The sequence below is a fragment of the Macaca fascicularis genome, chromosome 14 (assembly GCF_037993035.2).
Source record: "Macaca fascicularis isolate 582-1 chromosome 14, T2T-MFA8v1.1".
Taxonomy (NCBI): Eukaryota; Metazoa; Chordata; class Mammalia; order Primates; family Cercopithecidae; genus Macaca; species Macaca fascicularis.
The window spans coordinates 11,729,796-11,755,957 of record NC_088388.1 but is presented as its reverse complement, the minus strand read 5'-3'; the positions used below and the strand labels follow the sequence as shown (position 1 = coordinate 11,755,957).

The 26,162-nt window shown below is 42.4% G+C and overlaps 1 protein-coding gene and 1 long non-coding RNA gene across 2 annotated transcripts; both read right to left on the bottom strand.

Moving 5' to 3' along the window:
- Window positions 1–1,158: 1,158 nt before the first annotated feature.
- Window positions 1,159–3,882, bottom strand: SCGB1D4 (secretoglobin family 1D member 4). The gene is made up of 3 exons (XM_005577597.4): window positions 3,759–3,882; window positions 2,340–2,527; window positions 1,159–1,295 (listed from the first exon to the last, which is right to left on the bottom strand). Exons 1-3 carry the CDS (start codon window positions 3,811–3,813, stop codon window positions 1,266–1,268), a joined length of 273 nt encoding a protein of 90 aa, XP_005577654.3. The 5' UTR covers window positions 3,814–3,882; the 3' UTR covers window positions 1,159–1,265.
- Window positions 3,883–4,152: 270 nt separating this feature from the next.
- Window positions 4,153–21,230, bottom strand: LOC123568798 (uncharacterized). Its single transcript, XR_010580780.1, has 3 exons — window positions 20,872–21,230; window positions 5,181–6,597; window positions 4,153–4,395 (listed from the first exon to the last, which is right to left on the bottom strand). It is a non-coding gene; the product is annotated as an uncharacterized lncRNA (long non-coding RNA).
- Between the last annotated feature and the right edge of the window lie 4,932 nt (window positions 21,231–26,162).

The window sequence follows — 26,162 nt, the reverse complement described above, 5'->3', positions numbered from 1 at the left end:
TTGCAAGAAGAAAAACCATGGTGTAGACGTGATTCAGTTAAGGATCTTGAGATGGGGACATTATTCTGCATAATCTGGTGCTTCCTAACCCCAACCCCTGTATTTTGTAATTAAAAGTCAGAGGCGGATTTCACATGGAAAGGAAAGGAGATGGGAATGTATTATGGAGGCAGAGGTTGGAGTGATGTGGCCACAGGACCAGGATGGTCAGCAGCCCAGAAGCCAGAAGCAGCCCTTAGTGAACTCATCCTGAAAGCCCCTAGAAGGAACAGAGCCCTGCTGCCCCCTGACCTCCCCACAGTGATATCAGTATTGGGCTTCTGACCTCCAGAGGTACAAGAGAATCAGTTGTTTTAAGTCACCAAGTTTTCGGAGGTTTCTTGCAGCAGCCACAGGACACCAAGCCAGGAACCTGTGGCGTCTCCCTGTGTCCTGGTCAGGGGACTTGCTGGCTGGGTGCATTAGCCTGGATGGGCTCATGGAAGAGAGAGCAGGCTGGGGGCAGACCCTGTGCTCAGTTTTACATCCTGCTCCTGAAATGACTGTGGAGTGCGCCCTGGGAGCTGTCCAGTTGGCAGGGGTGCTGGTCTCTGTAGCTCTTGGGAGAGCTTGAGGAAGGAAGCATTTGCCTCAGGTGCTGGTGAGTGATGCAGAGAGTGAGGAGTGCTCTTGAGTGTGGAGAGTAAAACAATGTGAACTCCAGGTTGAAACCTGGAGATGCCCCCAAACTGTGATAAACGGAAAATAAAGTATACCTGGACATGACAGGAGAGAAAGCATAGTGCAGAGAGAGCACCAAGCAGGCTGGCTGTGCGTCTGAGGGGACATCAAACTAGGGCTAGGGCTGCTGCTAGTGGAAACCATGTGCCTGGACACCAAGGTAGGCTGGGAGATCCCTCAGTCCAAGACCAGCAGGACCGTTGTAATTCCTGTTTTTCTATTGCCATGGTTTTCATTCACGAACGCAGGATGGGAAATCTGTAAGGAATGCAGGATGATTTCTGCAAATATTTCCTTCTGGGATGCTTGCATTCAGGCCCCAGAATGCTGGTTACTCTAGAGTTAATTATCAGCCACAGCAAAAGGCCACTCCCCTGTGGAAACCACCCTCGACTCAAGGCCCGAGACTGCAGGATCATAACAAGACCAGTGGAGATGTGCAGGGCAAGCGATTTATTAAAGCAACATGTTGAAACCTTTACAATTTTTAGTGAAGATCAGGGTATCGTTGAAAGACTGGAAACCGGGTTGAGCGTTTTTACATGTCACACACCACATTTTACCGCTATTTTCAGCTGAAATCGAAAACAAAAAAGGAAGAAAGGTGAGGTCAGTCATGCTGCTGCTGGTGATGATAGGCTAACATCAAAGAGGACAGTGGGATTTTGCTCCTAATGGCAATTGGAAAGGCAGAGGCAAGAACTCAGTTTGGGAAACTGAGGCCTAGACCTGGTGGCCTTACAATACCCATTCTGGTGAGAAAGCAGCCTTTCCCCACGAGACCAATAGACCTGGGAAGACCTAGGAGTTAGGTCCAGGGTTTTCATGGAGGGGGAGGGGAGGGGTTGACAGTGCAGCCAGAGGTTGTTGTCTGGGCTGTCCCAGGATTGTGGCGTCTCCCGATCCCTGTAATGGGGGAACCAGGGCTCTGAAGCCAGGCAGGGCAGGGAGGGCCTCTGGGAAACACGCCTTCCGGGAGACTCTAGCCTTCCCATGGGAGAATTCTGCCTGGCAGCCAAGGGTCTTATCAGGCCTGACCCTGCCGCATCTATGGGTATTTGCAGCCAAACCTCAGGACAGCAATCCAGAAGCAGCCAGGCTGAGAGGGCCCTGAAATCTCTGATTTCTTGAGAAAGACTTAGTGAGAACGTCCCCCTTCCATGGCATTGCAGGAGGTAGAGCAGTGAAAACGTCTTGGCCCACTGGCTGTGGTCAGGACAGTGTCATGGATGAGGAGTGGATAGTGGGCCCTGCGGAGCTGCGGGGGGCTCCTGGCTCTGCAGAAGCTGCAGAGGAGCCCAGTTCACCAGCACCCTGTCCGGGAGGCCCGGCTCTAGGTCCCCCCAAGCCTTCTCTCCCCGTTCAAGTCTCCCACACTCCCCGGGACATTCCACAGTGACTGTGTCCACTGCGTCAGGGTAGGTTGGCCCAGGAAAGCTCCCAGCAGGGAGGCGGCCGTGCTTGGCCCTTCACCATCCCTGCCTGGGCCCTAGCTCACTCCCCATGTCCTCAGCACACTCTGGGGACACAGTATCTAGGCAGGCCACCTGAGGAGAACCATGCAGGAGGCTGTGTGCAGCAGTTTAATTCTGCCTCTGCATAAAGGAGAAAGAAATTACCAAGGCTTTTTCAATGCGAAGTCGATCACTCAAAGGTATCTGATCTGTGCAGTGCTTCACTTGCAACTTGGCTGCAAGAGCTTCCGGAGGTGGAATAAATTTGGCAACTTGTAACTTTAACAGATTGTCACTTAAGAAGAGGAAGCCTGTGATCTCAGAAGCAAGAGCTGGGCAGACAAGAGCATTGGCTGCAGCACAAAAATAAATATATTGTTGATGTTAGGAAAGTCAGTTTTTCTCTCATGGCTCCCTGATGCTACACCAGACAGGATCCCCTGGGTTCTATGTTTCTATACCATTACTGTGCTGATGACAATACCAGAAATTCCAGGTGTGAATTTCCCAAGGTCACACAACAAAGGTAAGAGCTTCATATCCTCAGCTAGACTTCTTTTTCTTTTTTTGAGACAGGGTCACCCAGACTGGAATGTAGTGGCACAGTCTCGGCTCACTGCAGCCTCAATGTCCTGGGCTCAAGCGATCCTCCCTCAGCCCCCAAAGTAACTGAGACCACAGGTGCATGCCACCATGCCCAGCTAATTTTTGTGGACTTGTTTCTTTTTTTATAGATGGCGTTCGCCATGTTGCCCAGGCTGGTGTCAAATTCCTGAGCTCAAGTGATCTGCCCACCATGACCTCCCAAAGTGCTAAGATTACACAAATGAGACACCATGCCTGGCCCACAACTTGACTCTTGACAACCATAACTTTACTCCATTCTCATAGCCACTCCTGGAAGAAGCTTTAATCACCAGTGATAGGAGGCGGCTCAGAGAGGGTGAGCATTGTGCCCAAGATCAAGGGGTGGGAAGTGTCGAAGCCCAGATTCACCCCAGACCTCACATTACATCATCTGACACAGATCCCATTCAGAAGTGAAGCTCAGGCAGAAGAATTCCTAACATTTGCCTGCATTGATTTTTCTATAAAACTCCCTAGATACTGGGGATTACAAGAAATAGCTCTAAGCAGCCGGACTCAGTGGCTCACGCCTGTAATCCCAGCACTTTAGGAGGCCAAGGCGGGCAGATCATCTGAGGTCGGGAGTTCGAGACCTGCCTGACCAACATGGAGAAACCCCGTCTCTACTAAAAATACAAAATCAGCCAGGCATGGTGGCGCATGCCTGTAATCCCAGTTACTCAGGAAGGCTGAGGCAGGAGAATCACTTGAACCCAGGAGGCGGAGGTTGCAGTGAGCCCAGATCGTGCCACTGCACTCCAGCCTGGGCAACAAGAGCGAAACTTGGTCTCAAAAAAACAAAAAAGAAGAAGAAGAAATCGCTTTAAGCTTTATGAATCTTATTCAACAAGCACAGAAAAGGGTCTGGAATTTTGTTTGGTTTTGTGCAGGTGCTCTCATGCTCAGAGGAGGGTATGTCCCAGGGGCTGGTGCTGGACTCATGACTGATGTACTCACCCTGGTAGCAGGAAAGGGCCAGCGAGACCAGCAGGAGACACACCGACAGCCTCATGGTGGCTTATTCTGCTGTGAGCTCAGCTTTCACAAACGATGAGTGATTTGGATTCGACTCCAGGAGCCTGTGTAGTCGTGGAGCCCAGGGCTATTTGTACCCAGGGAGCCTGGCTGGTCCTGCCCACTGGGGCACCTGGTAAGTCACGAGGCCTGGCTCCCAGCCCGCCCTTCCAAGCCAGGGCTGCTGCCATCCATCAATGTGACCTCCTTAGGAATCTCTGCATCCAAGTGAGGCAGAGCACAAGACAGTAGCCCTGTGGGAACTCTGCTCTGTGCTCCAGGTGAGTGTTCAGGCACATCTGGAAATATTCCTGGGATTCTCAATTTCCTTACGAGCTTTTGCTGATTAGTTCTTTTTATCTTTGTAGCAGTGCAAGGGCACAGGTGAGTTCTGACTTTGGAAGGCACAGGAAGCTGGAAGGCTGTGTTCTGGTTATGGGAGAGCAGGGACATAAGGAGACCCTGCTTTGATCCCCCTGCATGTCTGACAACCAGCCAGGCTTGTTTCAGTTGCACCTTGGGCAAGTCTAGTCCTTCCCCTCAGCCCATTCCATCACCACCATGTTCACTGCATAGGTACCTAAAACATAGTTGAATACATCCCACCTGTAGAAGATTTCCTGAGGAAAAACATCTGCTGCACCTGTTCTGTAGCCTGCCTCCCTCCCAAATCTGAGTCTTGTTTATAGGTGCAGTTACATATGTGGCCAAGATTCACATTTTCTATCTATAAAAAGCAAGCTTTCTGTGATGTGTAGTCACCCACATCTTATCTTAGGGCTGATCTGATGATTAAGTAACCCAACTCTTTTTCTCAAGAGCTTTTGGAGTGTCCAGAGCTAATCATGCATCAGAGAGGTATTGAGAGTTCTTTGCTCTGGGGCTCTAGGCTGGGAAGATAATGGAAGGGAAGAGACAGATGAACAGGGTGGGTGGTCACTTCCCCCTAACCCCTAGGCTCAAGTTTTCCATTTCAAACCTAGCTGTGCTGCCTGGGCCAATCCCATTTTTAATGGAAAGTGAAGGAAGCTCCCAGACAAAGCAATACACACTCCCCTTCCCTCCCATTGTGATGCCTTCATGTGGTGTCAGTAGGTAACCACCAGAAATTTCTCTCTTAAATAAACTTACATGTGAGAGGAGTCACAGCCCAGGCCATAACTTTCCATTCTCAGCTATGCAATCAAATCACTTGGAGCTTTTAAGATATACTGACCCCACAGGCTTCTCTCTCTGGTGATTTTGATTCAGTAGCATAGGGGTAAATCCCTCATTTCTGTACTGTTTAAACTGCTCTGGTGTTTCTCACAGACAGCAGGGCTGAGAACCAGCCAGGAAAACCTTTAAGAAGGGAGGGGACCTTACGGGTTGTGTCATGAAAGACACATGGTCAGGTCTGGTTGAGTCCAAGCTGAGGGCAGTGGTGGATCTCACTTCCATCACACAGGATGACGAGGGAATCCCTGAATCAGCCCTGCTAACACAAAGGAGGGGGAGGGTTGGTGGTGAGGCTCGTGGCTATGAGGGTTCAGATCCTCATTTATGGGCTCCTGGACCTTAGGAAAAGTATTGAGTTTATGTAACTACAGTTTTCTTATTTGTCAAAGTAGGCTACTAATGGTGCCTACATCACTGGGTTGATAGATGATCAAATGGGTGTGTTCATGGATGTGTGTGTGTGTTTAAAATATACCAAGTTCTGGTACATAGTAGTTCTCAATCAATGTAAACTGCCATTATCTTGTCCCATTTGTCATATATGTCATGGTTTGCCAGTCGTTCCTAGTTTAGAGCACAGCCAAAATCCACAAAATCACCTACTTGCAGAACTACACGGACACCTAGATATACCATTTCTCTCGGATATAAATGGAAAAAGAAACCCAGCTCATGGTCTCAGAGTCTACAGACCCATGAATATGGGCTTCAGGACTGAGGCCTCTTTTGCAGCAGACGGGTCTGTGAGGCATCCACCCTATTTGTGGATGAGAGCTTATCCTCGCTCAGGCTTGGCATTCACTTTCTTATCTGTACAGTCCATTGGAAAGGATGTGTATCTCTGAGAGAGGATTGTTTGCATGTACTTTTATTTATTTATCTACTTATTTATTTATTTATTTTGAGGCGGAGTCTCGCTCTGTTGCCCAGGCTGGAGTGCAGTGGCATGATCTCGGCTCACTGCAAACTCCGCCTCCCAGGTTCACACCATTCTCCTGCCTCAGACTCCCAAGTAGCTGGGACTACAGGCACCCGCCACCTCGCCCGGCTAATGTGTGTGTGTGTGTGTGTGTGTGTGTGTGTGTGTGTGTGTGTGTGTGTGTTTAGTAGAGATGGAGTTTCACCATGTTAGCCAGGATGGTTTCGATCTCCTGACCTTGTGATCCACCCGCCTCGGCCTCCCAAATTGCTGGGATTACAGGCGTGAGCCACCACGCCCGGCCTTGCATGTACTTTTATTAGTCCTACCACAGTTAACACCTATGCAGGGTTTTTTTTTGTTTTCATCATTGATGCTTTTTTTGGCTCCCTCCTTTTTATATAATTGACTCAAGATTTTAGTTTATTCTTTCCATCCATGGCCATTGTTGCCTGACCCTGATGACTTGGTCAGTGCTCCCGTTTATAGACTCTGCTGGAACCATGCACGTCTCATTTGCAGCAATCTCAAGGCTGTTGTATTACAAATGTGTAATCATTTCATTGATGCACATTTTTCTTGACTGTTAGCTCCATAATCAGAGGGTCAGTATCCGGTTTTGTTCATCCTGGCTTAGCACAGTGGCTGGCATGGAGAAGATCAGCAAGGCATCTTTTAACAAATGAATGATAAATTTATGAATCAACAAACTACTAAATGGGTGATGGTCATGGTTAGTGTAAAAGAATGCTCATGGGGCCGGTTTTCTGTAGGCAGTTGAGAGTGAAAGGTGAGTAGCATGGTGGTGACTGAAAAAAACTCATTGGTTTTCGACATCACTAGAGAGAACAGCGGTAAGAGGATGGTGCTGCACCAACCAGCCAACCCCTAATCTTCTAGTGCAAGCCAAGACTTAAACAATTTCAGGAAAATTTAATATCAATTCACCAAGCTCTACATCCACTAACAGGAACTCCCCTTTAGTTTCTCTTCCAACTAGGAGCATCACAGCTTCTGAGTTTCCAGGGTCATAGCAGTAGAGCAGCCCGTGGGGATTATTCCTCTACCTCTCCTCAGCCATGAGCAGAGTGCTCCAGGGAAACACAGGGGAGGCATGGAATGTTCTGGGTGAAGGCATCGAGATGTAAGGCTTGGAATACAGAGTAGTGTATCTAAGTCCTGCTCAGGGACATATAGCATTTGATTCACAGAACAAAACAAAATGTGGAAGAAGTCCAAGGAAAAGCATGAGAGAAGTTGACACGGCATAAACCAAGTGGCTTGTGAGGGACTTCAGATAGCCAGGTGAACCTGAAACAGACAGGTGCACATGGTAGAACAGGGAGGGGTTTGTGGCTGGAGAACAAGATGGGGCAAATGGAGGGGAACTTGCACATTCCTCTGTGGGTCATGACAGCAGAATGGGTGGGAGAGGTGAGACACCTTCAGATTTTGTTACCCCACTGATCTTTTTTTTTTGACGTTTTCAAATCTCAGGTCAAAATAACATAGATTTTCATACCCAATAGGATAACTATTATAAAACAGACAAACAAGCAAACTAAGAATTTTTAAAATAACATTGAAACAAGGATGAACAGAGGTAGCAATTCTTGTGCACTCTTGCTGGGAATGTAAAATAGTGCAACCACCATGGAAGATCATGGCCTCTCAAATTAAAATAGAAAATATCATAGGATCAAGGAATTTCTCCTCTCGTGATATAGCCAGGAGAACTGGAATCAGGATCTTGTAGAGATCTTGTATACGCATGTCTTTAAGGATGCTATTCACATTAGTCAGGAGGGGGAACCAACCCAGTGTTTATCCCCAGATGAATGGATGAAGCAAATCTAGGTATTCATGGAGTGGAATCTTTTTTGTTGTTGTTGTTGTTGTTTTGAGACGGAGTCTCGCTCTCACCCAGGCTGGAGTGCAGTGGCGCAATCTCGGCTCACTGCAAGCTCCACCTCCCGGGTTCACGCCATTCTCCTGCCTCAGCCTCCCATGTAGCTGGGACCACAGGCGCCTGCCACCATGCCCGGCTAATTTTTTGTATTTTTAGTAGAGACGGGGTTTCACCGTGTTAGCCAGGATGGTCTCAATCTCCTGACCTCGTGATCCTCCTGCCTCAGCCTCCCAAAGTGCTGGGATTACAGGCGTGAGCCACTGCACCCGGCCTCATGGAGTGGAATCTTATTCAGACTTAAAAGAAAAGAAAATTCAGACACAGACTGTAGAGTTCAATATAGATGAACTAGAGTACATTGTGCTATATGAAATAATCCAGTCACAAAAACAAATATAGTATGATTCCACTTATGTGTGGTATCTACAGTAGCCAAATTCATACAAACAGAAATTAGAATAGTGGTTTCCAGAGGCAGGAGGAAAAAAGATATTGGGAGTTGGTGTTTAATGATACACAGTTTCAGTTTCAAGAAAAACAAGTTTCTGGAGATTAATTGTACAACAAAGTGAATATACTTAATACTACTTAGGTGCACACCAAGAAATGCTTAAGATGATACACTTTACATTTGGGTATCACAATGAAATAATTTTAAATCACCTGAGTTTGAAGTCAAAATTATACCTTCCAAGCACCTGAATTCTGAGTTCCCTGCTTCTGTAAATTCAAAACCAAGAGGGCCTTCAGCACATTCTCTTTCCTAAGCCTGTTCTTTCTATTGACTCATCCATTCTGCAAACAAACCATTATTTATCCTTGAGCACACAAACATTGGCTTGGTTTCGTAGAATAGAATGTTCCATGACAATCCAGTCACCAAACTTACAGTGAGCTCATTCTATTTGGAAACATACAGGTCCTGCGGGTTGCAAAACCTTTTGTAGCTAATGAGAATAGTGATAATGAAGACTAACAATAGTTTTTAGTTTCTATGTCCATACCTGCAAAACACAATTTATTATATTCACATCCTTGTTACCAATGTATAAGATATAAGCTGTTCTATTTCCAATATTATAGTTGAGACAACTGACTTACAGAAAATAAGAAAGTTGTCTACAGTTGCACAGTCTGAAAGCAAGAAGGTCTGGGTCAGGCACTGATGGTGTGTGAGCTGTGAAGTAACAAAGTGGTCCTCTCAGTCCATACATCTGGCAGTGGTCACGTGTGAGGTGGGCTAGATGTGGATACAGATTAATTTCTATATTTGCTGCTCCTTGTATTCCACTTTTTGACTCTAATGAATTCTTCTAATCAATGATATCTCACACTAGCTCCTTCATTTAGTTCATTTCCTTTTTTCTTCTTTTCCTTTTAAAGAAAAAGATTCTATACTGACAACTCCAAATGCTGGCAGGATGAGGAGCAACAGGAACTCTAATTCATTGACTGGTGGGAATGTCAATGGTACAACAATTTGGAAGACAGTATGGCAGGTTATTACTAAAGTGAGCATATTGTCATTATCAGTTCCAGTAAGTGTGCTCCTTGACATTGAACTAAATTAGTTAAAATTTTTTTTCCATTAAAAAAATGTGGACACGGATATTCATAGCAGCTTGCGTGAAAATTGTCAAAACTGGGAAGCAACTGAGAAGCGCTTTAACAGGTGCAGGAATTATTACATTTTGGCACATACAGATGGTGGAACATGATTCACCACCAAGAAGAAATGAGTTATTATGCCATGAAAAGGTAAAGAGGAATCTCAAATGGATATGGCTAAATGAAAGAAGACAATCTGAAAAGGTGACCTACTATAGATTCCAACCATATGACATTCTGAAAAACAAATATGGAAGCAAAGATCAAAGATCAGCATAGGTTATTGGGGAGGGAAACACGAAAAGAGAGAGCACAAAGGATTTTTAGGGCAGGGAAATAATTCTGAATTCCTTTTTTTAAAATTTTTTGTTTCCATAGGCTTTTGAGGAACAGGTGGTCTTTGGTTACATGAGTAAGTTCTTTAGTGGTAATTCACGAGATTTTAACGCAACCATCAACAGAGTAGTATACACGGAACCCAATTTGAAGTATTTTATCCTTCACCCCCTCCCATCCTTTCCCCCGAGTCCTCAAAGTCTTTTGTATCATTCTTATGCCTTTGCATCCTCATTGCTTAGCTCCCACTTATGAGTGAGAGTATACAATGTTTGGTTTTCCATTCCTGAGTGACTTTACTCAGCAGAATAATCTCCAGTTCCATCCAGGTTGCTGCAAATGCCGTTAATTTGTTCTTTTTTATGGCTGAGTAGTATTCCATGGTGTGTGTGTATATATTTTATATACATATATCACAATTTCTTTATCCGCTCACTGATTGGTAGGAATTTGGGCTGGTTCCATATTTTTGCAACACAAATTGTACTGCTATAAACATACATGTGCAAATATATTTTCATATAATGACTTCTTTTACTCTGGGTGAATACAGCCAGTAATAAGATTGTGGGATTAAATGTTAGTTCTACTTTTAATTCTTTAAAGAATCTCCATACTGTTTTCCATAGTGGTGGTACTAGTTTACATTCCCACCAGCACTGTAGAAGCATTCCCTTTGTATTGCATCTATGCCAACATCTATTATTTTTTTATTTCTTGATTCTGGCCATTATTGTGGGAGTAATGTGGTATCGCATTGTGGTTTTGATTTGCGTTTCCCTGATCAGTAGTGATTTTGAGCATTTTTTCATATGTTTGTTGGCCATGTGTATACCTTCTTTTGAGAACTGTTGATTCATGTCCTGAGCCTACTTTTTGATGGGATTGTTCGGTTTTTTTTCTTGCTAATTTGTTTGGGTTCCTTGTAAATTCTGGATGTTAGTCTTTTGTCAGGTGTATAGATTGTGAAGATTTTCTCCCACTCTGTGGGTTGTCTGTTTACTCTGCTGACTGTGCCTTTTGCCATGTAAAACTCTTCAGTTTAATTAGGTACCAGCTATTTATCTTTGTTTTATTGCATTTGCTTTTGGGTTCTTGGTCATAAAATCTTCGCCTAAGCCAATCTCTAGAAGGGTTTTTCTGATATTATCATCTAGAATTTTTATAGTTTCAGGCCTTAGGTTTAAATCCTTGATTAATCTTGAGTTGATTTTTGTATAAGGTGAGAGATGAGGACCCAGTTTCTTTTCCCTACATGTGGCCTGCAATTATCCCAGCACCATTTGTTGAATAAAGTGTCCTATGACAGTATATACAAGTCATTACACATTTCTCAGAATTTATAGAATGTAGGACAGTGAGAGTGAACCTTAATATAAACTATGCCCTTCAGATGAAAATAATGAGTCAAGGTGAGTTCATCAATTATGTATGTCACTCTGGATTAGGCTGTGAATAACAAGGGAGGCTATGCCTGTGGAGGTGCAGAGGTTAGATGTGGACTCTATTTTCTACTCAATTTTTGGTAAACCTGAAAGTGCTCTAAAGCATACTCTTTCAGAAAAAAAAGAACGATACAATTTGTAAAAAGTATTCCTGTCACACAAGAAGAAAAATTCTTATTGAAAAAATCTGGGCCAGGCGCAGTGGCTCAAGCCTGTAATCCCAGCACTTTGGGAGGCCGAGACGGGTGGATCACGAGGTCAGGAGATCGAGACCATCCTGGCTAACACAGTGAAACCCCGTCTCTACTAAAAAAATACAAAAAACTAGCTGGGCGAGGTGGCGGGCGCCTGTAGTCTCAGTTACTCGGGAGGCTGAGGCAGGAGAATGGTGTGAACCTGGGAGGCGGAGCTTGCAGTGAGCTGAGATCCGGCCACTGCACTCCAGCCTGGGCGACAGAGCCAGACTCCGTCTCAAAAAAAAAAAAGAAAAAATCTGAATCAGTGAACCGTACACTATTATGGATTGTGGATCAACTTTGATGAAAATCTAAGACAATCTACTGGAAAAACATATTAAAAGAAGAGTACATGAAGTCAGCTGAATACAAGATCAAAATGTAAACATCAATTGCCTTCCTGTAAGCTAGCTGCACCCTTACATTCCATAATGGAAAAAAATGATACAATTGACAAGATTATACATAGCAGCAATAAAAATATATTGAAATCTACCTGAGTGGAGACATGCAAACCTCTAAGAACAAAATCATGGAAATTTAGTCATGATACAAAAAGGAAATCTAAAGAAATGGACACCTGGTCCCTGCAGGAAAGGTAGAAAATTTAAACAGGTCAACCGTGCTCTGTTCTTCTACAAACTCAATGTCACCTCGAACAGATTTATTTATTTATTTATTTATTTAACTTTTTATTTTAGGTTCAGGGTACATTTGCAGATTTGTTACATAGGTCAACTAGTATCATGGGGATTTGTTGTTCAGTTTATTTTTTCACTCTGGTATTTTTTTTTTTTTTTTTTTTTTTGAGACAGAGTCTTGCTCTGTGCCCCAGGCTGGAGTGTAGTGGCCTGATCTCGGTTCACTGCAAGCTCCGCCCCCCCCAGGTTCACACCATTCTCCTGCCTCAGCCTCCAGAGTAGCTGGGACTATAGGCGCCTGCCACCACGCCCAGCTAATTTTCTTGTATTTTTTAGTAGAGACGGGGTTTCACTGTGTTAGCCAGGATGGTCTCGATCTCCTGACCTTGTGATTCGCCCGCCTCGGCCTCCCAAAGTGCTGGGATTACAGGCTTGAGCCACCGCGCCCGGCCACACTCTGGTATTAAGCTTAGTACTTAGCGTTATTTTTTCTGGTCCTCTCCCTACACCCATCCTCCAAGTTGGGCCCACTGTCTGTTGTTCCCCTCTATTTGTCCATGTATTCTCATCATTTGGCTCCCACTTATAAGTGAGAACAGGCAGTATTTGTTTTTTTTTCCCCTGCATTACTTTGCTAAAGATAATAGCCTCCAGCTCCATCCATGTTCCTGGAAAGGACATGATCTCATTCTTTTTTATGGCTTCATAATATACCATGGTGTATATGTACCACATTTTCTTTATCCAATCTGCCATTGATGGACATTTAGATTGGTTCCATGTCTTCGCTATTGTGAATAGTGCCACAATGAACATATATGTGCATGTGTCTTTATGATAGAAAGATTTATTTTCTTTTGGGTGCATACCAGTAATGGGATTGCTAGGTCAAATGGTAGTTCTGTCTTTAGCTCTTTGAGGAATTGCCACACTGATCTCCACAATGGCTAAACTAATTTACATTCCCACCAACAGTGAATTAGCATTCTCTTCTCTCGGCAACCTTGCTAGCATCTGTCTAACAGAATCTTCCTAGGGCAGTCGGACGTTTTGTTTAATTCTGAAGCACTGCTCGGATTTTTCAAAATTAGCACGTATCCATCAATTGAGGGGTAAGAAGCTGATTTTGGGACTAGACTACCTGCTCAAGCTCAGCTCTGGCATTTTCTACTTGTGAGTTCTCCAGCAAGTGGCTTAACCTTGCAGTCATAACTTTTTAAAAACCAGGTGATAAAAGCAATTACCACATCACAGGATTTGCATAAGAAATAAAAGAATTAATAAGGAAAAAGACACATCACAGCATCTGAGAACTAAATGTCAATTCCTATAGTTTTGTAACCAAAGAAAAATATAAATAATAAGTCAAAGAAAATGAATTAACCAATCAGTCTTCCTCAACTAAAATATCAAACTGAATCTAACCAATTCTGCCTATAAAGAATGTTCATGTACCCTGAGGGCTAACAAAGAGTGCTTCAGAATCTGGTTCTGGTTCTATTGAGATTTCCCACAGGTAGGATTATTACTTTTTCATAACATAATTTATTATTTTATGGTAAGATCAAAGTCACTATTATTATGTTGTTGCTAATATCCTTAATAATAAATCCTGGATCTATGTCTAAGGGATGGGTGTGGAGTAAATATTATTGATCCCCAAAGCACACAGAGTCCTTGGACTTGTGTCCTCATCAGGATGTTTTGGATCTGGGGTCCTTCTGCCTGATGTTACTACCCAGGGATTCTCTAAGGATTGGTCTTCAAACTGGTGAACATCTTTCTAAAAGATGGAAAGATTTAGAGGATCAATTAATATCCTAATGTCCAAGGACTTTGAACATACACTTATCAGGTGGTCACAGTGGTTCTCATTTCCACCTCCTCTTCCACATAAAGTTCTCTGAACTGCCTCACAAAGAACTGGGCCAGGTCCTCACACCTCTTCTTGATCATCCCTACAGTCCACAAGGTGTGCTAGCTCATACTTGAAGTACCTACATGTCTTAGTAAGTTAGCCCCACATGTGAACAACACACATAAGGACAGCAAACCACAGTCACATCAGAGGTACCACACCAAAGAGAGATGTTTTAGTCCCCTGTAATAACAGGTGCCACTTAGGATGATGAAATTATATAGATTTTCTCCATCTTGTTCTGGAGAGGAAAGCAGTTGCCCTGTGGCACCCACAATAGGTCTAATGACGTGTTTCATAAATTTTGGAAGAGCTGCGTGGAGAAGCAGAGCAAATAACCTCAGGATATGTGAGATAAACCAGGAAAGTCATGGACTGATCCTCACTGTATGTTCCTAGAGACAGTTTACTTTGGTGAACTTGACAGTTTACTCACTAGAAAGGCCTTTCCTCCCCAACAGTCTATTGCATTGAAAGAAGCACTAAAAACCTTTTGTGCCATCTGTTATTGGCCTTCTTAATGTTATTGGCTCTGATACTTACAGGCAACAAACTTTCCAGCTATTAACTCTTTAATAGGTCAGACAAATGACCTCCAACTGGCTGAAAAATTAAGACCAAGACTCTAGATTACAATCATGGGATGCCAGATAGGGCTCATATTTTGTAGCTCCAGACTTGTTTTTTCTAGTACGTCTCCTCATTGCTAAAACACAAGGTCTGTGTGTTTCCCATCCCAGAGCCTTGTGGCAGCTGGCTCCTGTGGGCTCTCCAGTGGAAGGCACTGCTGGGAGACTGGAAGACTGGAGGAGGCAGAAGTCATGTTTCTCTGCTTCTGACATTGCCTCTTGTGGTGATTATGGCAGCAGAGCAGCACCCAGCAGCCCAGCAGGGAAGGGTGCACGGCGATGTCTTCCTTTCCTGCTGAGGTGGCCCAATTTCTGCAAGAGCAGCCTCCTCTTCACCTGCAGTCTTAGGATCTGGGCAACACCATTTTTCTTTTTCTCTCCCAGCCCTGGGGTGATAGGGTCTTTCTGCCATTATTAAATACTGGGCATGCTTTACAACCCTTTTTTTATTCTGCAACCTTCAAAACCACTAATACCAACTCCTGCATGAAATTTTCTCTGTTACGTTTACCTGTAACGTTTTCTATTTCTTGACTGGACACTAACTGATAAATACCGGAAAATAATATCTTAAATGAGTGTAGATTTGGAGACATGTGGTTTGCAGAATGACAAAGGGAAGAGAGAAGTCCTGTCATGGGTAAGGCTATCTGTCACACTGCCTGCCAGTTACAAGGAGAATTAAGGAGTTACCAAACTTGATGATCCTGAGGTTTCACATTTTCTGGATAAATATCCTCACATCTTTAAAAACATGTGATCATCACCCTTGACCAATGGTATTTTTGCTAATATATGTTTCCTTGATAGTTAGCACTACATACTATTTAGTGATCTTGCGTTATTTCAGCTTGATCACCTGATCTTGGGAGTTAATGTAGCTATGGAAAATCAATTGTCCACTTTGTTCTCCTGTCTTGTATTGAGAAAAACCACTTATTGAGGAAGGACAGAGGGAACTGGAATGAAATAACTGCTTGTATCTGACTGTATGTTTCTACTCTTATCCTTTCCTATGTTCAGCTTCAATAATTATTCAAGTTGTGACCTAAACATTGTTTCCTCTTTTCCACCAAAAGCTCCTCTATCTAAAGGTTGGTTTTTTCTGCAGCATATATTTGTACTTACGTTTTCTCCAGTCTTATTTCCCTGTAGAGCGCGTGCTATCTGCTCTCTATCAGAAAATTTTAAACATTCTCATCAAATGTTGTCACTGTTTCCTTTCTACCACACTGTACAGTCTACCACTTTGTTCTTTGTTATTGTTTTAATTTGTTAATTTTCGAGATTTCATAGGAGGATGGTCAGAGACTGAACACATGCTCAGGCTGCAGTCTTCGTCCTTTCTAAGGAGATATGTTTTATTTGTTGATTTCCATTGTGGTCACGTGCTTTGACTGACAGATAACTGTGACAATCGTGGGACTCCTATGGCCAAGAGATGTTGTTTCTCTTTGTTCTTGTTTTTGTTATCAGGGTTTTTTTTTAAGTGACAGAGTCTTCCTATGTTGCCCAGGCTTTTCTCAAACTCCTGGCTTCAAGCATTCCCTGGGCCAAGCCTCCCAGGTAGCTGGGATTACAGGCAAGAGCTACTTTTTTTTTGAAGCAGGGTCTTACTCTGTTGCCCAGGCTGGAATGCAGTGGTGTGATTGCAGCTCACTGCAACCTCCACATGCGAGGATCAAGCAATTCTCCAGCCTCAGCATCCCAAGTAGCTGGGACTACAGGCACCATCAGCCAATGCCCGGCTAATTTTTTTTTTTTTTTTTTTTTTTTGTATTTTTTGTAGAGATAGGGTTTTGCCATGTTGCCCAGGTTGGTCTCAAACTCCTGAACTCAAAGTGATCTGCCAGCCTTGGCCCCCTAAAGTGCTTGGATTATAGGCATGAGCCAATGTGCCCAGCTCACAAGAGCCACCTTTATTTATTTATTTATTTATTTGTTTGTTTGTTTATTTTTGAGACGGAGTCTTGCTCTGTTGCCAGGCTGGAGTGCAATGGCGCTATCTCAGCTCACTGCAACCTCCACCTCCTGGGTTCAAGCAATTCCCCTGTCTCAGCCTCCCAAGTAAGTGGGACTATAGGCACGTGCCACCATGCCCGGCTAATTTGTGTGCGTGTGTGTGTGTGTGTGTGTATTTTAGTAGAGACGGGGTTTCACTATGCTGGTCAAGATGGTCTGGATCTCCTAACCTTATGATCTGCCTGCCTACGGCCTCCCAAAGTCCTGGGATTACAGAGTGAGCCACCACACCTGACCAAGAGGCACCTTTTTTTTTTTTTTTTTTTTGGTGAGATGGAGATTTACTCTTGTTGTCCAGGCTGGAGTGCAATAGCGCGACCTCGGCTCACCACATCCTCCGCCTCCCGGGTTCAAGCAATTCTCCTGCCTCAGCCTCCCGAGTAGCTGGGATTACAGGCATGTGCCACCACACCCGGCTAATTTTGTATTTTTAGTAGAGACGGGGTTTCACCATGTTGACCAGGCTGATCTCAAACTCCTGACCTCAGGTGATCCACCCGCCTCAGCCTCCCAAAGTGCTGGGATAACAGGCATCAGCCACAGTGCCCGGTCAGAGCCACCTATTTTTAAAAGCAAAAGTAACTCCCTCGAAATCTCCTTTTGAAATTTGCTCCTGTACTTAGAAATACTCATCTCTCTGGATTTGTAGTAGTGACAAAGAGGAAGATAATTTCAGGAAAAGAAGTTGTAGCAATAGGATAGAAACATTCTCCAGCATTAAATAAGCTCAGCGCTTAAAATACAGGTTAGAATATGTCTATCTGTAAGAAAGCAAGAACTGAGCATCATAATATGCTCCCATGATAAACAGGAAAGAGAAAAAGAGGCAAATCAGTGAGAACAAGGCTGTGAGATCTGGAACTAATTTTCCAACTCTGGACTGCATAGACTATGTAGTATGGATTATGTCAGTTTGGGGTGGGGACATAGAATCTTTCTATCCTTGGTAAATTAAGACTATACTTTTTTTTTAGATAAAAGTCATACAGACTATATAATAGTATTTTGATACATGCATACAATGTTTAATGATCAAATTGGGATAATCAAAACATTCACATCTCAAAGATTTAGCATTTTTAATGTTGGGAACATTTCAATCTTTTAGCTATTTTGAAATATAAATTAATTATTGTTAACTAGAGTCACCCTACTGTGCTACTGAATATTAGAATGTGTTCCTTGTTTCAAACTATGTCTTGCACCCATTAACCAACCTCTCTTCATTCCTCACACTTTCCACCTCATTCAACTTTCTAACTCCATAAGATCAACTTTTTCATCTCCCATGTATGAGTGAGAACATGTGATATTCACGTTTCTGTGCCCTTTTGCCCATATTTTCTTATTCCTTTCTCCATAAGTGTGAAATCCAAGGAGACAGCCCTTAGATACACCTGCCAGGAGAATGCAAAACCCTCTTTTGACCAAAAGAGAAAAGCTGGTCAGTCGTTTTGATCACATAGAACCCAGCAAAACTATCATTTCATTTTAATCACTTTGAGCTTTGCATCTGGGTATGGGAGTAAGGTCTCCCCCTAGTGACTGATGGCATCTTGCAAATGTTCAAGGAGATTCCAGATTTTAGACAAATGGCACCACCTTGAGGTTCACACTCATGGTCAGTTCAAGGAGACCTCATTATTCCAGTCCTGCTGCTAGACTTGGTGATTTGAAGATTTAAAAAACACATTTATGCACCCAAAGATACCAATCTCCTGGGAGAGGCAGATCCATAAAGATATCCCTTAGTCACTATTGTACTGAACGCAATTGAACACCCACAAAAGTATTCTATTTAGATGAGCTCAGTGCTTGAATAGAGCTGCGATCCAAAAATTACGAGAACATGGAAAATGATTACCTAAACCAGAGGGGCACTCAGGGGAGGGTTTGTGGGGGATGTGATATGAAAAGAAATGAAGAAAGGATCTAGGCTGGAATAACAGTCAGCCTTCAGCAACTTTGCACACGATGAAAACAGGAAGACCTGATTGCAGTGCATTCTGAGAACTGAGCAACACGGACTTCTGGGGTAGGAGAGAAACTATAAGTGGGTGAAACCAAAATTGGTGAAACAGCCATTCCTTCTGTCTAGGGAATAGGATTCAGCCTCTGTGTGTGTATGTGTGTGTGTGTGTGTGTGTGTGTGTGTGTAGGTAGGTGTGATGAGGGGGTTGACAATATAACCAGGCATGAAGTAAACACTCCATGAATTCTAAGTGCCAGGGAGGAATTAAGTTCCTGTGAAATCTCTGGACCTATTTATTTTGTTTTTGTTTTTATTTTTATTTTTTGAGATGGAGTGGTTTTGGGGGCATTTTTTGTTTTGTTTTGTTTTGTTTTGTTTTGGGGGTTTTTTTTGCTCTTGTCACCCAGGCTGGAGTGCAATGGCACGATCTCAGCTGACTGCAACCTCTGCCTCCCGGGTTCAAGTGATTCTCCTGCCTCAGCCTCCGGAGTAGCTGGGATTACAGGCGCCCGCCACCACGCCTGGCTAATTTTTGTATTTTTAGTAGAGACAGGGTTTCACCGTGTTAGCCAGGCTGGTGTCAAACTCCTGACCTCACGTAATCCACCCACCTCAGCCTCCCAAAGTGCTCGAATTACAGGGATGAGCCACCGCACCCAGCCATTCTGGATCTATTTAGAGAGGCACACAAGACCTCTCTTGTGAGTTAGAACAAGATAGCAGTTATTTGAGGAGAAGTTTGTTGGGGTGTGCTACAAGCTCATTGTGGACTAGAAATCTTGAGTGGTTTGGCATTTGGTCAATAAGAATTCATTCGAAATTCCTGCAAGTCTGGCATCTGTGGTTTGCTCACCACTGGTAATGGAGGATGTTGTGAGTCAAGGATCAATGATTGGTGATTTTTCAGCTGCCAGAGATTCACTAAGGAAGGATATAGAATCTACTTTCCACATCTCCACTAACAAACAAAATAACCACTTCACTGGTTTATAAAAGTCCTGATGTCTTCTTCTGACCATTATCAGCATACCCACCTTCTACCCACATGCAAACATAAGCATTAGTGCCTGTCCTAGACTGCAGTAAAAACGGACCAAGGCCTTTAGTGTCCTAAACTGCAGAGCACCTCCCATGCTAGGGACTGTGGATGATGCCAGGGACTCAGATGATGCCAGGGACTCCAGTGGATCAGGGAACAAAAATATCTCAACCAGGACAGAGATAGACTTTCCTCAGAGGGTTGGGGGTAAAGAAGAAAAGGTGAGAAAAATACACAGGAAATAGAAAAATTGTAGAAAGAAAATGACAATTCTTCTCCACAATCTGGACAACTTTATATTTATGAAAACAAAGGATGGCAAACAACTTAAAAAAAAAAACTCAAAACACCCACAGGAAAAAAGCATTTTAAATTACTGTGGGAAATGGGAACTATCACCCAATTTCAGGGATAACAGTGACAACGGTGAGGATAGTCAATACCCAAAGAATAATGGATTCTGAGACAGGGACTGGCAGCATCATATCTGCTGGTCCATAATCCCTATGAACCAAATTCTCATTTAGAGAGGTGGACTTCATCAGTGACTCAACTCTGCAGCCAACAAAGAACCCAAAATCATGCTTCGTGCATGGCGAATGCTCATTAAATATTAGATAAGCGTATTAATACCATTGGAGTTCACATTAGTCTGCTTTGCTGGAACCTAGACTAGTTTCTAACTTAATTTGGGTTTCTAAGTTAGTTTCCCTAACAAGAGAATGAGCTGTCCCAAGGACATTAATTTTCAACCTTCTTGGCCCTCCCATTTCTCCATATAATTAGAAATTGAAACACTGGTTTACGAATCATTTTTGGCGGAGTAGGCCTCAGATACTGTGATTCAATCCAACAAAAGGGTCACTACTAAGATTCTGAGTAAGTTAGGTGAAAGGTAGAATCAAGGAATAGAGATACACAAAATTCAGCAACACAGTCTTGGAGATCATGAAAAACAGGAGGCAGGACTAGACTGCAGCTCAGACGTGGATGGACAGAGCAGCATGTGGAGGCTCACATCGTGAATTTTTGCTCCAGAATGACTGCACGAATAAATCAGGAAATCTGATTTATTCAAATTCAAAGGGGAGATCATCCAGCCCAAACACCCACCCCTCCTGGGAAAACCGAATGCCTAGATTACGTAGAAGATTTCGACCTTACCTGAAGCTGGGTCGGTTTAGAGAGGTGAGTAAAATACAGAAGCAGAACAAGCAGTGGGAAAAGCCCTGGGAGCTCGCTGGGTCTCCTAACAAGCCGTTTTTTCCTGGTCTCACAGGGGTCCTTTGGGAGGATGGCCAGAAGCACTGGGAAAAGGCCACAAGGAGAAGGAAATCTCCGGCTGAACTTGATAACAATTTGAGCTAATCAAGAAACCTCCTGGCCAGAACTCTGGGGAGGGCCTGAATCTGGTATGCAGAGTCCGCAGGTGGGGGAAGAAGGAAAGTCATGGGGCCTTTGACTGCCAACTTTCCCCCACTTCCCTGACAACCTGCATGACACAGTAGAGACAGTCATAATCCTCCTAGGAACATAACTCCATTGACCTGGAAAGCTCCCCCCCATCCCCCACAGCAGCTGCAGCAAGACCTACTGAAGGAGAGTCTGAGCTCAGACATGTCTAGCCTTGCATCCGCACAATGGTCCTTCCCTTCTCACCCTGGTACCTGAAGACAAAAGGCATATACTCTTGGGAGTTCTAGGGCCCTGCCCACCACCTGCTCCTCCCCACACCACCACAGCTGATACTCTCTGGAAAGCACCACCTCCTGGCAGGAGGCCAACCAGCACAAAAGTAGTGCATTAAATCAACAAAGCTAAGAACCCTCACATAGTCCACTTCACTGCATTGCCACCTTCACCGGAACAGGTGCTGGTATCCACGGCTGAGAGAACCACAGATGGTTCATATCATAGGACTCTCTGCAGACAACCCCCAGTAGCAGCCCAGAGCCTGGTAGATTTGCTTGGTGGCTAGATCCAGAAGAGAGATAACAATCACTACAGCTCAGCTCTCAGGAAGCCACATTCATAGGAAAAAGGGAGAGTACTACATCAAGGAACACCCCATGGGACAAAAGAATCTGAGCAACAGCCTTCAGCCCTAGACCTTCCCTCTGACACAGCCTACCTAAATGAGAAGAAACCAGGAAACCAGCTCTGGCAATATGACAAAACAAGATTATTTATCACCTTCAAAAAACCACAGTAGCTCATCAGCAATGCACCCAAACCAAAAAGAAATCCCTGATTTACCTGAAATAGATTTCAGAAGATTAGTTATTATGCTAATCAGGGAGGCACCAGAAAAAGGCAAAACCCAATGTAAAGAAATCCAAAAAATAATACAAGAAGTGAAGGGAGAAATATTCAAGGAAATAGGTAGCATAAATAAAAAACAATCAAAACTTCAGGAAACAATGGACACACTTATAGAAATGTAAAATGCTCTGGTAAGTCTCAGCAATAGAATCAAACAAGCAGAAGAAAGAAATTCAGAGCTCGAAGACAAGGTCTTTGAAATAATCTAATCCAACAAAAGCAAAAAAAAGGAAGAAGAAAATATGGACACAACCTTTAAGAACGCTGGAATTATGTTAAACAATTAAACCTAAGAATAATTTGCATTCCTGAGGAAGAAGAGAAATCTAAGTTTGGAAAACATATTTGAGAGAATAATTGAGAAAAACTTTCTCCAACTTGCTAGAGACCTAGACATCCAAATCCAAGAAGCACATAGAATACCTGGGAAATTCATCACAAAAATATTATTGCCTAGGAATATTGTCATCTAAAGGTTATCTAAAGTTAAGACAAAGGAACGAATTTTAAGTGCTCTGAGGCAAAAGCACCAGGTAACCTATAAAAGAAAACCTATCAGATTAATGGCAGATTTCTCCGCAGAAATCCTACAAGTTAGAAAGGATTGGGGGCCTATCTTCAGCCTTCTCAAACAAAACAATTGTGAGGCAAGAATTTTGTATCCAGTGAAACTAAGCTTCATATTTGAAGGAAAGATACAGTCTTTTTCAGACAAACAAATGCTGAGAGAATTTGTCATTACCAAGCTACCACTACAAGAACTGCTAAAAGGAGCTCTAAATCTTGAAACAAATCCTGGAAACATATCAAAACATAATCTCTTTAAAGCATACTTCTCATGGGACCTGTAAAACAAACAAAAATACACTTTAAAAAACAAAAACAAAAAATCAAGAAATACAGGCAACAAATAGCATGATGAAAGAAATGATACCTCACATCTCAATACTAACATTGAATGTAAACGGACTAAATGATTCACTTAAAAGATACAGAAGTGCAGAATAGATAAGAATTCACCAACCAACTATCTGCTGCCTTCAAGAGTCTCACCTAACATATAAGGACTCCCATGAACTTTAAGGTAAATGGATGAAAAAAGATATTTCAGGCAAATGGACACCAAAAGCAAGCAGAAGTAGCTATTCTTATGTCAAACAAAACAAACTTTAAAGCAACAGCAGTGAAAAAAGACCAAGAAGGACATTATATAATGGAAAAGGCCTTGTCTAACAGAAAAATATCACAATCCTAAACATGCATGCACCTAACACTGGAGTTTCCACATTTATAAAACAATTACTAATAGACCTAAGAAATGAGATAGACAGCAACACAATAATACTGGGGGACTTCAATACTCCACTGACAGCACCAGACAGTTCATCAAGACAGAAAGTCAACAAAGAAATGGTGGATTTAAACAATACCCTGGAAAAAACTGACTTAACAGATATTTACAGAACATTCCATTCAACAACTGCAGAATATACATTCTATTCAACAGTGCATGGAACTTTCTCCAAGATAGCCCATATGATAGACCACAAAACGAGCCTCAACAAATTTAAGAAAAATTGAAACCATACCAAGAACTCTCTCAGGCCACAGTGGAATAAAATTGGAAATCAACTCCAAAAGGAAACTTTGAAATCATGCAAATACATGCAAATTAAATAACTTGCTCCTAAATGATCATTGGGTCAAAAATGAAACCAAGATGGAAATGTAAACATTCTTCAAACTGAATGACAACAGTAACGCAACCTATCAAAACCTCTGAGATACAACAAAGGCGGTTCTGAGAGGAAAGTTCATAGCCATAAATGCCTACATCAAAAAGTCTGAAAGACCACCAACAGCAATCTAAGGTCACATCGCAAGGAACTAGAGAAAAAATAATAAACCAAACACAAACCCAGCAGAAGAAAGGAAATAACAAAGATCAGAGCAGAACTAAATGAGATTGAAACAAAAAAATGTAAAAGATAAATGAAACAACAAGCTGGTTATTTGAAAAGATAAATAAAATTGATAGACCATGAGCAAGATTAACCAAGAAAAAAGGGAGAAAATCCAAATAAGCTGAATAAGAAATGAAACAGGAGATATTACAACTGATACCCCAGAAATACAAAAGATCATTCAAGGCTACTATGAACACCTTTACACACATAAACTAGAAAACCTAGAAGAGATGGACAAATTCCTGAAAAGATGGAAGCCTTCTAGTTTAAATCAGAAAGGATTAGCTACCCTGAACAGACCAATAACAAGCAGTGAGATTGAAACAATAATTTTAAATTTACCAACAAAAAAAGTCCAAAACCAGATGGATTCACTGCAGAATTCTACCAGGTATTCAAAGAATTGGTACCAATTCTACTGACACTATTCCACAAGACAGAGAAAGAAGGAAACCACCCTAAATTATCCTATGAAGCCAGTATCACCCTAACACCAGAACCAGTAAAGGACAAAACAGAAAAAGAAAACTACAGACAAATACCCCTGATGAACATAAATTCTAAAATCCTCAACAAAATACTAGCTAACTGAATTGAACAACATATCTAAAAGGTAATTCAACATGATCAAGTGGGTTTCATATCAGGGATGCAGGGATGTTTTAACATACACAAGTCAATAAATGTGATAAACTACATAAACAGAATTAAAACAAAAATCACATGATCATCTCAATAGATGCAGAAAAATCATCTGACAAAATCTAACATCTTTGAATGAATAAAACTCTCAGCAAAATTGGCATACAAGGGACATACTTTAATATAATAAAAGCCATCTATGACAAAACCACAGCCAACATAATACTGAATGGGGAAATTTTTAAAGCATTCCCTCAGAACTGGAACAAAACAAGGATGCCCACTCTCACCACTCCCCTTCAACATGGTACTGGAAATCCCAGCTAGAGAAATCAGACAAGAGAAAGAAATAAAGGGCATCCAAATTGGTAAACAGGAAGTTAAACTGTCGCTGTTTGCTAATGATATGATTGTTTACCTACAAAACCCTGAAGATTCTTCCAGAAAGCTCATAGAACTAATAAAAAGATTCAGCAAAGCTTCCAGATACAAAATTAATGTACACAAATCAGCAGCTTTTCTATACACCATTGACGAAGCTGAGAATCAAGTTGAGAACTCAATTCCATTTACAATAGCTGCAAAAAATAAAATAAAATATAAGGAATATAGCTAACCAAGGAGGTGAAAGATCTCTGCAAGCAAAACTACAAAACACTGCTGAAAGAAAGCACAGATGACACCAAACAAATGGAAACATATCCCATGCTCATGGATAGGTAGAATCAACATTAAGAAAATGACCACACTGCCAAAAGCAATCTATAAATTCAATGCAATTATCATCAAAATACCACCATCATTCTTCACAGAATTAGAAAAAACAATATTAAAATTAATATGGAACCAAGAAAGAGCCCCGATAACCACAGCAAGACTAAGCAAAAAGAACAGCTACTAGGGAGGCTGAGGCAGAAGAATGGCATGAACCTGGGAGGCGGAGCTTGCAGTGAGCTGAGATCACAACGCTGCACTCCAGCCTGGGTGACAGAGCAATACTCCATCTCAAAATAAAAAAAATAAATAACAAATCTGGAGCCATCACATTACCTGATTTCAAACTGTACTATAAGGCCATAGTCACCAAAACAGCATGGTACTGGTATGAAAATAGGCACATAGACTAATAGAACAGAATAGATAATGCAGAAATAAACCCAAATACTTACAGCCAACTGATCTTTGACAAAGAAAAAAAACCCATAAAATGCAAAAAGGACACCCTAGTCAACAAATAGTGCTGGGATAATTGGCTAGCCACATGTAGGAGAATGAAACTGGATTCTAATTTCTCACCTTATACAAAAATCAACTCAAGATGGATTAAGGACTTAAATCCAAGACCTGATAAAAATTTGAGAAGATAACATTGGAGAAACCCTTCTAGACAATGGCTTAGGCAAGGACGTTATGACCAAGAACTCAAAAGCAAATGCAATGAAAACAAAGATAAATCATTGGGACTTCATTAAACTAAAGAGCTTTTGCACAGCAAAAGAAACAGTCAGCAGAGTAAAAAGTCAA